Source organism: Micrasema longulum, unplaced genomic scaffold, assembly GCF_059751315.1.
Source record: "Micrasema longulum isolate JH-2025_06_02 unplaced genomic scaffold, ASM5975131v1 h1tg002325l, whole genome shotgun sequence".
Lineage (NCBI taxonomy): Eukaryota > Metazoa > Arthropoda > Insecta > Trichoptera > Brachycentridae > Micrasema > Micrasema longulum.
The window spans coordinates 30,561-43,221 of NW_028279475.1; the positions used below are offsets into that span (position 1 = coordinate 30,561).

The window sequence follows — 12,661 nt, forward strand, 5'->3', positions numbered from 1 at the left end:
TTCAATTTATTTATTTTATTTACGTTGACGTAAATTATAAGAATATTTCAATGCATACATAACACGAAAAAATTAATACTAAAATTTAAATATACAAAGATGGTAAAATAAAAATACCCAGCAATTACAGAAAAAGGATGCTCTCCTCCTGAACTTTTTTTCCCTAGTATGAAAAATGTCGATATCCGAAGAAATACGGTTGAACAAAGACATTGCTCTTCCTACTGGCATTACCATCGGCAGGTTAGTTCTGCAAGCTGGAAGATAAAACAGCTGCTGCCTATGTCTAAGGTAGTCATTAGGAACATAAAAAAAATACACTCACGTATTTTTAAAAATACACGGATTAATCGGAAAAAATACATAAGCAAGTATGCATTTCTTCTTTTCTCCAAACTATTGTAGCCGAGCATTCCCAGTATGAAGTCAAACGGGTACAACCGCAGATAGTATCCGCACTCCCTTAAGTAAAGATACCTAAGAAATTTATTCTGAACCATCTCCAGTATAAGAGAGTACTTCAATTCGTGGGGCGCCCAGATCCACACTCAAGTCTGCTTCGCACCAATGAGTTATAAACAAGCCTAAGAACACGAGTATTTGAGAACACCTTAGCTGTTCGGAGAACAAATCCCAACATTTTGATAGTGCGTACCACAGTATATAAACATCGGTCTGAAGATACTCGTTTGAGGGGTGAAACCGCTGATTGGTCAATCGAATAAGTTGTAAGTGTATCAAAAGTGTGTTGTTTTTAGGTTACTTAAGTAAGATGTCGTCGAGCTTAAGGAAGAAAATAGCTGTTCGAACCGATGAAAGAGTCCGCATTATGGACGAAATTATATCAGGAATTCAGGTAAGAAATTCATAATTTAAATTAACATACAACAAAGGTACACAAAAAACCATGTGTCCTGGAATTTGTTAGAAACAGCTTTAGCTCAATTATTCGTCAATATTTATTTTACCCCCTTCAAAGTAATCACCACTAGAGGCAATACACATATGCCAATGTTTATTCCAATCTTCATAGCCTTCCCTTAGGCTTATTTCGGAATGGCTTTCACCTCCCTCTGCGAATTTTGTTTTGTCATCTCAATCGAGTCAAAATGCTTTCCGCAAAGTGGTAATTTGAGTCTAAGGAACATGAAAAAATCACACGGAGTCAAATCAGGTCAATACGGTGCATAGGGAACGACTTTGACGTTGTTTTTGGCCAAATAATCGCGTACAAGGAGATGCGTGAAACGGCGTCTTATCGTGATACAAAAACTAAGAGATATATTTCCATATATCTGGCCTTTTTGGACGAATATTCTCTCTCAAACGCTTCAATATGCCTAAATGGTATTCCCTATTGACTGTCTGACCCGTTGAAAGGAACCCTGAGTGCACAACACCGTGACAATTGATGAAATCAGTCAACATCTTTGATTTTTGAGCGCCTTTGGCGTGATTTTTGAGGTTCTGGCTCAGTTGGAAAGTGCCACTCTGAAGATTGACGACTTGTTTCCACGTCGTACTCGTACACTCATGTCTCATCACCCGTAATGACGCGCTGAACGTCGGTATCGTTCAAAGAAAGCATCCTTCAGAGACAGATTTAAATTGATATTTTTGAAAAAATTAAAGAAACGCCGAACACATCAAAGATCGATTGGTTTACACCGGCGCCATTAACAAACTACATAGATCAAGCACAGATTAATAGTACAGATCAGGATAACACATTAACACATATGTCTATGACAGTCCTGCTAACCTTAGGAAGAAAAAAAATACCAATGTCAAGACAGCGGTTCTTTTGAATTACAAATTCTGGATCATATTTGAACATAACAGTAATAAGTCATTACAGACACATCGAAGGCTTTAAAAATTTCCATAGCTAGAGTTTTTATTAGTACCTTAAGAATGACTTTTATAATGCCTTTTTGTACTTTAATTATTCGCTTGAGATGTGAACTTGCAGCAAATAATATTGTAATATCAATTGTAATAGAAAATGAAAAACTTAATGAAGTCACTGAAATTAAATATTTAGGTGTAATGTTGGATTCAAAACTTACATTTCACCAAAACGCTAAGATGGTAATAAATAAGATTGCAAAAAAAATATCAATTTTGGGAAGGATCAGAAGATTTATTGATAAGGACTCCTGCAAAACTATTTACAATGCAATTATTGAACCACACGTTAACTAATGTAGTAGCATTTTATTTTTATCAAACAAAGAAAACATAGATAAACTAACTGTATTACAAAATAAAGCCTTTATAATCATTTTGAAAAAAAACAGATATACGAGGGTAAAGTCGATGGTAAATGAAATGAAATTATTAACATATAAACAAAGAATATTTTACAATACAATGATATTTGTTCATAAAATTATAAACTCTAATAAAAAAACAGAATTTTGGAAAAAAATTGATCGGAACCAGCATGAACACGATCACAATACTAGAGAAAAGAACAAAATCAGACTTCCATTTAGGAAAAAGGCAAAGTCACAAAATTCAATTTTATTTAAAGCAATTAAAAAGTATTACGAAATGGAAAAAAATATTTATGAAGAAAAAAACATATCAAAATTTAAAATAATGGTCAAGACATATGTGATAAACAATTTATAAATTAAATATATTTTCAATGTTATTATTAGAACACACATAACAATATGTATGATATGTGTGCCCTACTTTAAGATTTAAATAAAAAAAATAAAATAAAAATATCCACCCTTATTTTATTATACAATATTTGATTTATAAAATGATTTGTATGCGTTGGCCTTGTTATATAATTATAATTTTAATTGAAATTTGGCAGGTTATCAAGATGTACGCCTGGGAGAAACCGTTTGAGAAGGTGGTTTCCTTGGCACGCGCCCACGAACTGAAGGTTGTCACCTCAGCCTCTTACTTGCGCGGTATCTACATGGCGTTCATGGTTTTCACAGAGAGATTCACGCTCTACGTTACTCTCTTGGCGTACTCTCTCTTGGGGCACCGAGTCACTTCTGCCACAGTAAGCCAGATTAATTATGTATTTAGTAGCATACCTTCTTGTATCAGCCATATTGATTCATTCAAATTATAAGGAAAATTGTATTTATTGAGATAATTTTAAAAAAGTCTTTATATTGGTAATCATATCAATTGATTCAAAATGGGAAGCTCACGTCACGTCTATTGCCAAGAAAGCCAAGTCAATAAATTATTAGATTTAAAAGGCATACTAAAATATGACTCGAGAGGTATTTCTTAAAATATACAAGACCTATAAACTGGTCCCGTGGCTGGCATCACGGACCCAGGGATCAGAGGTCCAAACTTTGCACCCCGCTCTACCACAACTTGGTTCTCATTTTCTAATAAATAAATAGTTTATGTAAATTATGACAGGAATGGTTGACTGTACAGAGCTGCTTGGTTTAATAACAATACATGTGCCAGCCAGGATTTGTAGACGGTACCATCTGTTTCATGTACTAATAAGTAAAACATCGTATGTTAAAAATGCTTTTTTTCGTAGGACTTTTTCAATGTACAATACAAAATTTAAAAATATAGATTACACAAACATCACTCTGTCAGATTTAAAATTTACACTAAAAATGTATTATGTAACTTAGTAGACATTATAATAATAAATATATACATCTCCCCTCCCCTCCTTATCCTCTCTTCAAGCATTCTTGTCCTTATCCCGCCCAATTTACAGTAACTTAATGGTCTTAAAATAAATATAAAAAAAATCTTTGATTATTGAATACATGAAAATAACATTTTGATATGTATAAATTGTATGTATTTATTTGATATGTAATATATTTTCTTTACTAACTTTGTATACTATGTGTGGTTTTGAGTTTATGCACTATATCTGTTTGTTTACTAAAAATATGTATGTAGAACTGTTGATTTCCCAAATAAAATAAAATAAATCATAAGAAGACAAATATTTTTTAAAAATAAAAAAATCTGTCACTCAAAATAATGCTTCCAAAACCACAGAGTTATAATATAATAAATATCCTGGCGGCCTCCGTAGTCTAGTGGTAAAGACGCTTGACTCACGCAAGGTTCCGGGTTCTATTCCTGGAGAAAACACAATATAAGAAGGTGATAACAAAACATAGAAGACACCTCATATGTTTTGTGCAACGACTATGGTGGGTTTTGCATGTTATTTTTATTGTTGTCCTGACGAAGAGACGGGTACGTCTCGAAACCTGTAGACATAGAAAATTCGGTAAGTGGTTATATACAAATATTCAATAACATTTAATAAAATGTTTGACCACAGTGTAAATGCTTTAAATATTAATAATAAATAATATTTACTTCAAACCATCAACCACAGTCCAATCGGAAGTAAAATATCCCAAATAATAACATAGGTATGTTATGTACCTGTATGAATGGCTTCTGTGAAAAAAAAGTGTCCTTGAACATGTTAAATAAGGTCGTACCATAGAATTAAGAATAGTCCAGAAACATCAATCAGAAGGCGACTAAACTACTCATAAATTAGTAGGTTTACATTTTGACCCATTAGTTTCTTTGTAGACGTCGCTCAGTACGCAACTCCTGATTCGAATTCAACTATGCCGTGTTGTGTCCTTTCAAAGTGTAGAAATACTGCTAGGATCTCAAAGAGACAGGATGCAATCACATTTCATGTGTAATTAGCAAATGAATGTGTAAGTAGCAAATGCATTACTTAAAAATTGAATTATTTTTCAATCTGTCAGATTGTCGAAGAAACAAAATGAACATTTCGTTAGTGTTGCCAGGGTAGTATTTTTTTTTACCCTGCATTGCTCATCTAATGAGAGAAATAATGAAATTTTGACCTCGGATTAAACAACTCTGTGGTGGAAATTTGACCGACATTATTTTTAAAACATCAAATATTATTTAACATGATATAAAATTTTCCATTTGATGTAAAATAAAATTTGTTTATATTTTTTTTGTTTTTTGCACCACAACAGGCCATTGGGCCTAATTACAGTGGTGAATTACATCACAGAAAACCGAGGCTTGAGAAAAATCACTTTTTTTTTTTTTCACTTCCGCGTGTGAGTCAAGCCTGTTGACCACTACACCACGGAGGATTTTAAGTTTAAAGTTTTATATTTTTATTCAATTACTCTTATTAAATGACCCTTTACTTATCTACTCTGTTGTGTCAATCAATATTTCCGCGTGCACAATAAAATTTTAGAGAAATTAACAGATCGCTTTTTTTTACCTTACATTTTTGTTATGATTCTTTTTTTCCCCATCGTGCAACATTACGCGGCGGCATCACGAATGCGCACGGTGAAAGTGAGGCATAGTGGGGGAATTATTGGACACAGTCCGATGTAATAAAATATGATTCTACGCTCCTTCTGGACTATTCTTAATTATACTCACTTATACATTCAAAAACTACTCTTAATCAAATGAAAGACATAACCCCCACAATACATCACATGCGAATAATATAATCACTAGATCTTTAACACATAAACAACTTAAACAAATACAAACTAATACCACTTTCGGACAAAGGGATTTTGAGTATTATTCAATTAAAATCTATAACCTACTTCCACTATCTATTAAAGCTATTAGTAATGAGAAAATGTTTAAAAAGGCTATAAAAAAATGGATAGTGGAGCTAGGTAGAAGTAAAATGGATTGTCTCATTCGCCCATACCAATGCTGAATCAACTGCTCCACAACTGTATAGCTTATGTTAGGTTTTTGTTGTTTTCATTGTGTGTTTTGTAATATAAATAATATAGATGTACATAAATACCTTGTTTTTAAAACTGTCTGAATATTTGTTAATTATGTTTGTTTTTTAAGTTAGTCTTCTTTGTTTATTCTCAAATGTAATTTAAAAAAACTAAATTGTTAAGTGTCCTCGGCACGGGAAACCCCAGTGAGGTCACATTATTTTTATTATTAATTATAGTTTGTAAGCGAAAAATATGAATAAATAAAAAAAATAAAAATGGGTTATACTGTATATTTAAAAAAAATTAACATCATTTCACAGGTGTTCTCTTTGGCCCAGTTTTACAACACGCTCCAAGCCACGATGGCCATCATCTACCCGATGAGCATATCTTTGGCTGCAGAGTGTCTGGTGACTATTCGCCGCCTCGAAACGTTTCTGGTCTTGGAAGAACGGCCGGACCTTCGCTTAGTGGACTCCAGCACGTACAATGAAAAGGCCGAACCTACTGGAAAATACGAAAAGAATTGCGAAGATGATTTAAACGAGACAAACGTTAAAGGAAAGAATTTAGGTAAGCATGAATTATTTCTTAGAAATATCGCATACTACGAATACCCATAAAAATAAGTGGAATTGATTAAAAATAATTAATTAAATTTTTTAAATCAATATGGATATTGTGGAGAAATGGTTTCATACATAAATGTAAAAAAGAAAATCAATAAAAGTATAAATTTTATATTTGAAGCACTAACTTTGTGGTTATTCATTAAAATAAAATAAATTAAACAACTTTGTTTTGAAATTTATTTCAACAGAGAGGGAAAACATTTTTGAGAAGGGAATATGGAAGTCTAGGCATTTACAGGGCTTATGACCTGTCATTGGCTGGTTTAAGTGGCCACTTCAAAATAAATGCCTAGACTTCCATATTCCCTTCTCAAAAATGTTTTCCCTCTCTATTGCAATAAGTTTAAATATAAATAACTACCTAAGGAGGAAATCCAGCCAGTCTGCAAGCATTTGGACATACTCAAACATTGTTGAACTTTGTTTTTAACCTCCAGTTTTTTTTTTTTTTCACCGACCAGTTTCAATGCAAACAAGTATATTCGTCAAGGTTTACGTAACTAATAAATTCTTTCCTATATTATTTTATTTATAAAAAAATACACAATAAAAAAATTAAAAAAAAAAAAATGGGAAAGAATTCATTAGTTACGTAAACCTTAACGAATAAAAAAAAACCGGTCGGTGAAAAAAAAATTGTGGTTAAAAACAAAGTTGTTTTATTTGATAAAAGTAAGTTAGAAAAACGCGACATATTTGTCCTTGGTTGTTGTGACGTCAAGATTCTGATAATGGTCTAAACAAATTTCAATGGCCAGGAACAAATTAACATGAATCGTAACGTATAAAGGGCGTGGCCAATGGAATGACCGTTTTTGCGGGATTTCAAAATTCAAAATTTAAAAATATTTTTTATGTTGCTAATAATTAGCAAAAAATTATTTTTATTACTGGATATTATTTCATAGACCTTTATTACCTTAAAAATGTTTTTAAAAAGTGATATATATATTTTTTTAAAAGTACTTTTTGGAAAAAATTATTAGGATTTTTTTAAAGCTTACAATGAGGTTCCTCTGAAGTTTCGCTGTCTGACCCTGAAAAACTGTGTATACAGATGAAGATAGCGTTCATAATTGAGGCCCAGGATGAATTAAAAAAGCGTGCGTGTATACAAGCCATCGAAAAAGTGAAACGGCGGGCGCGGGAGCTAACAGTGTAGCCAAACCAAAAAATGTCCTGTCAGGCGTAGAAACCTCACAAAACCTGATAACTATCTTCGACAAAGACAGCATCGATTGTTTTACCTACCGCGATGCAGAACCAACCTGCCAATGGTTATGCCGGTTGGTAGGGCAATCTTGCTACTTAATCGCATCGCCTTGGATGTCGACATATTTCACGACAGTGGGCCTTCCCTTAGGAAAGCACTTTCTAACATTTAATTTTTCTTTTTACATTTTGTTATATTATTTTAATAACATAATTATCTACTGTAATTTGTGATTTATTATTGTATTTAGAATGAATTGGGTCTTTTTCTGTAATGTTCTAAATATCTGAATAAATAAATGAAATAAATAAATAAATAAATAAATAAAACTAAAATTAGTCAGTATCTACTTCCATATGGATTTTCAGGCTCAAATACATTAATAATAATAATAATCATTGTTTATTAACAAAAATAACAATTACTTTGTCTACTACATACACACTTAGGTAATAGATTTCTCTGGATCATGTCTAGTCTACCTAACTAGGTATAACCTGTTTTAAAGCAGACATTTTTTATGCAAAAATAAACAATAACATTACTACCAATTATTTAATTTACTATTCAGTTAAACAATATTGATTTATTATTTAAGAATGTATTTTTAATAAATTTTCCGATTTTACTCGACCTAAACCCAGTAACCAATTTTTAACAAACTTATTCAATTGAATCCGGGTCATGGTTTTGCAATGTTTGGGTAACATATTGAATATTTTGGAGCCCAGAAACCTGAAATTTCTTTGCCCGAATTCAGAGTTTGTGTTAGACCCCATGACCCATCCTCTAGTTAGACTTCTGGTAGTGTTCCTTTTGGGATTGAAACAAATAATTAGCTCAACTACTTAGAATTATACGTAGCCTTTTCAATTCAGAGATTAATGGTTCTGTTTGCAATCCCAAGTGATAAATGATTACATTTTGAGGTTGTTTTTATTTCAGAGTTTTGTGGAGATGGGAGTAATGACATGGGTGACGTTGAGTTGGCAGTGGATATAAAGGACGTGAAGGCGAGTTGGACATCGGAACCGGCTTCTCTCTCCTTGGATGGGATCAGCATTCAGATACCAAAAGGAAAACTTTGCGCCATTATCGGAGCTGTTGGTTCTGGAAAGGTATTACTTATGTATTTTCATAGTCTCTAGAATGTACTTCAATTATTATTATTAATAATAATGCACTAGCAGCTATGAAGCTGATGCGTGTATATCAAGTGTACATGGTTATTCAACATTATACATTGCTGTGTGCATCTAGTTAACATTCACTGAACTAGCACTAATCACTTTCTCGGGAAGGCCATTCCATTTCTCCGCGACTCGGTTTGTCAGGAAGTTCTTCCCGGGATCAAATGAGAAGGAGGTAGTGTTTAGTTTCAATGAACGACCTCTGAGATGGCGGTTTTCATTCATAGTGAACATTGATTTCAACTTGGGTACATTATATTGCTCAGTTAAGATTTTCAACGTCTCAATACAGTGTATCTTGATCATTAATACTTGGAAGCAAGATGATCAGTCGAGCATCGACTGCAGAACGATGCTCTCGTCTTTCTGTGCTATACTGTTAGAGTTGTGTAATTTGTTGTATTGGATTCTATAGAAAACGATGACACCGCTCATTCAGTCGTTGCTCTATTTCAGGTGAAATGTTTTCTAGGTCATCGACTAAGGACTATGAGCCCCACAGATCAATTCATGTGATTTTGTTTTATTTTCTGCAGAGTTCCCTACTCCATCTGCTCCTGAAGGAACTTCCCGCTATGAGAGGAAGCGTGCAAGTACAAGGAAACATGTCCTACGCCAGCCAGGAGGCTTGGTTGTTTGTAGCTACTGTCAGAAATAATATACTTTTTGGGCTGCCGTACGATCACAGGAGATACAGAGAGGTAAGCTTGTTCTCAAAGACTGAAAGATACAGTACGATACAGTAGAACTTTTCTTAAAGGTGACAACTTTGGACGATTTTCGTCTTCTCCAAGCGGATATATCTAATATATGTGAATAGGGAAGGCGTAACAAACTTAGGTTTAATGTTTCCAAGTGTTCGGTCACGTCTTTCACCAGGGCACAAAAAACTTAATCTTTTCGCTACAAAATGATGACCATAATCTGATACAAAAATCAAATGTTAAGGATCTGGGCGTTAGATTTGTGAGCACCCTGACATTTCATGATTACATAGAGGCAATCAGTTGTAATGCATTGAAGATGCAAGGATTCGTTCTGCGTTCTGCCAGGGTTTTTAAAAATACCCGCGTACTGAGAACTCTTTACAACTCCTCGGTGCGAAGTAGACTCAAGAGTGACTCGGTGATTTGGGAGCCACATTAACTAAAGTACTCTCTTATGATAGAGAAAATCCAAAAGAAGTTTCCGAGATATCTCTACATGGGAGAGTGCGGATATTATCCTCGGCTCTACCTGATCGAGTTTCTCCAGGGTGCTCGGCTACAACAGTTTAGAGACTAGAAGGAATGTGTAATTGACTACACATTTTTATCGATTGTCGCGCGGTTCGGTCGATAATCCTGAGATTATGATGAGCATTGGTTTGTATGTTCCTGTTAATTACCTAAGACACCGTCAGCATTGATTGTTTCATATTCCGATATACAGGACCAACCGGCCAATAGTTATGCCTGTCGGAAGGGCTATCGCTATGCTGAACAACATCGCTCTGAATATTAATCTGTTCCATGTATCCGAAGGGGTTTTCCGGAGCAGGATTCTCCTACTACTTTGTCTCTTTCATGTATTTTTTTTCTTTTTTATAATACGTACTTATTGAATGTATGTTTGTAATGTATATGTTATACCAGACCCCATTCGTATAATCAAAATTTGGTATAATTTGATTTTTTCAGAAATAAGGTTTTATTCAAATTGATTACTGTATATTGAAAATGAAAACAAATGATTGAAAATGAAAAATGAGCTTTTAATTAATTAAATAAAAAGCCAATACATTTACATGTTAAGCGTAGTTACATCATCATTCCATTTCCGCACCTAATGGTGCATAGGGCACTGTATTGGTACACCAATCGCAGTGTATTTTGATCATTTTTTGTTACATGAAGGTAAGATGATCAGTCTTACGCTTCAGATACCAGTCCAGGGACTATGAAATATTCTAGAGTAAAAACACCCTATTAAATTAATATTAATTTCATGTCAACCATGTCAGGAATCGAGCCCGAGACCTCATGCATGGTAGGCAAAAACGCTGACCATTATACCACGAGGCCACCATTATTATTAGAATAAAATTATAATTATGAGTTATCCTTAGGTACCTAACCATCAACGGTATCAACTATAATTGTCTCAGATTTGCACGTGTTGAGATCCTAGTTTAGATAAATTTACAATAGAATTATTTACATTTTATTTACACTCTCAAGACCATTATCTTGCTACATATTAAGTTGACATATTAAAATAACATTAAGACCAGCCGCTGACTGTGACTTTTTGTCGCGTTGTGTCACTGTGAATGCGCTCACTACTGATGACAAAATGTTCATTTAGCGATGAATTTTGAAGAAGTCGCAGTGATTTGCGCTCTTAAATTACGCAGAAGAATAATTAAACGAAAGAAACACTTCTGGGTATATTACATATATAATGAACGCTTATTAAAAGGAAAATTTTAGAACTGTATTCTGAATTACGTCAATATCCTCTTAAGTTTTTTAAAATTATTTTTGTATGTCAATAAACAGTATTGAAATAATTTAATTAAAATCTCGTCCCACAATTTCCTTTTCAGATGAATATCAGAGAATTCCTTGAATTTTTTTGTATGTAATGCTGGCGTTTTCTCTATGTCTTCTGCTAACAATTCGTTGTCAATATCATCATCTTGCAGAGGAGCAACCATCTTAAATCTCGCCCGCATAAATAAAGGTTCTAGCTCTTTAACTTCGCAAACATCAACAGATGAAAGGGTTGAAGGAATTTAGATGTTCCAATATGGGTAGAATGGTGAATGTTACACAGTGTGTAAAGTGGCGACTTAAACCAGCCAATGGCAGATCATAAGCCCTGTAAATGCCTTGACTTCTATATTATCTTGGCTAAAATGTTCTTCATCACTGTTGTAATAATATGTTAATCTTAAATAAATTAGAACTAAATATTAAAAAATGCAAAATATTGTCATTTCATAGAACAAAACAACCGATTTCCTTTGAGTACCTATTAGAAAACTCCAAAATTGATGTAGTTAAGTCCATCAGAGATTTAGGAGTTGTTTTGGACTATCAACTGACATACAACGAGCATATGGATAATACAGTTAATAAATCACTGAAATTACTTGGCTTCATTTACAGAATATCCTCTGATTTTACTAATGTCCGTACAATCAAAACTCTTTATTGCTCAACTTTTCGCCTTCTTCTAGAATATGCCTCCGTGGTCTGGTCTCCATTCTATGTCAATAACATAAATCACATTGAATCAGTCCAACATCGCTTGCTTCGAAAAATAGCGTGGATGCTCGGACTAGAGAGAGATAATTATTCTTATGCTGAAATAGAGTCAATGTTAAATATTTCTAGTCTACAAAAACGTAGAACTAATATTGACTATATATATATGTTCGGCATACTAAATGGTATAATCGATGTTCCATCATTACTGGGACAAGTAAAATTCAATATTCCGACTCGTAGATTGAGAAACAATGAAGTACTGTTCATCGATCAGCATAGAACAAACTATGGCCCAAATTCTCCAATGACCCGCCTTTGTCGTATTGTTAACTCAAGACAAGATCTGGACTTTTTTGGTTTAAGTTTACAACGATTTAAACGACCACTAAATAAATAGTCCAGATCTTGTCTCGATGTCCCTTATGTTTGTCAATGCTTCTTTTCTTTTTTTTAAATGTTTTAAACTATTTTTTTATTGTAATATTTAAACCTTATAAATTGTATACATAGACAGTGTCCGTTAATAAATAAATATAACAAAAAAAATTACAACATACGTCCATTCGGTAAGCGTCTGCCGGCAGAGTGACAAAAAGTTTCCAGTGAGCGCACTGCCATAGCAATGTACAGG

General features: G+C 33.5%; 1 protein-coding gene across 2 annotated transcripts in view; it reads left to right on the forward strand.

Annotated features, from left to right (window-relative positions):
* Positions 1–12,661, forward strand: part of LOC148272478 (ATP-binding cassette subfamily C member 4-like) — a 51,075-nt gene that overhangs the window by 15,731 nt on the left and 22,683 nt on the right. For both annotated transcript variants that reach the window (XM_088239995.1, XM_088239996.1), the window contains 5 exons: positions 759–856; positions 2,834–3,031; positions 6,062–6,314; positions 8,532–8,704; positions 9,313–9,477. In XM_088239995.1, the coding sequence (XP_088096121.1) occupies positions 759–856; positions 2,834–3,031; positions 6,062–6,314; positions 8,532–8,704; positions 9,313–9,477 (887 nt within the window). The remainder of the gene's footprint in view (positions 1–758; positions 857–2,833; positions 3,032–6,061; positions 6,315–8,531; positions 8,705–9,312; positions 9,478–12,661) is intronic.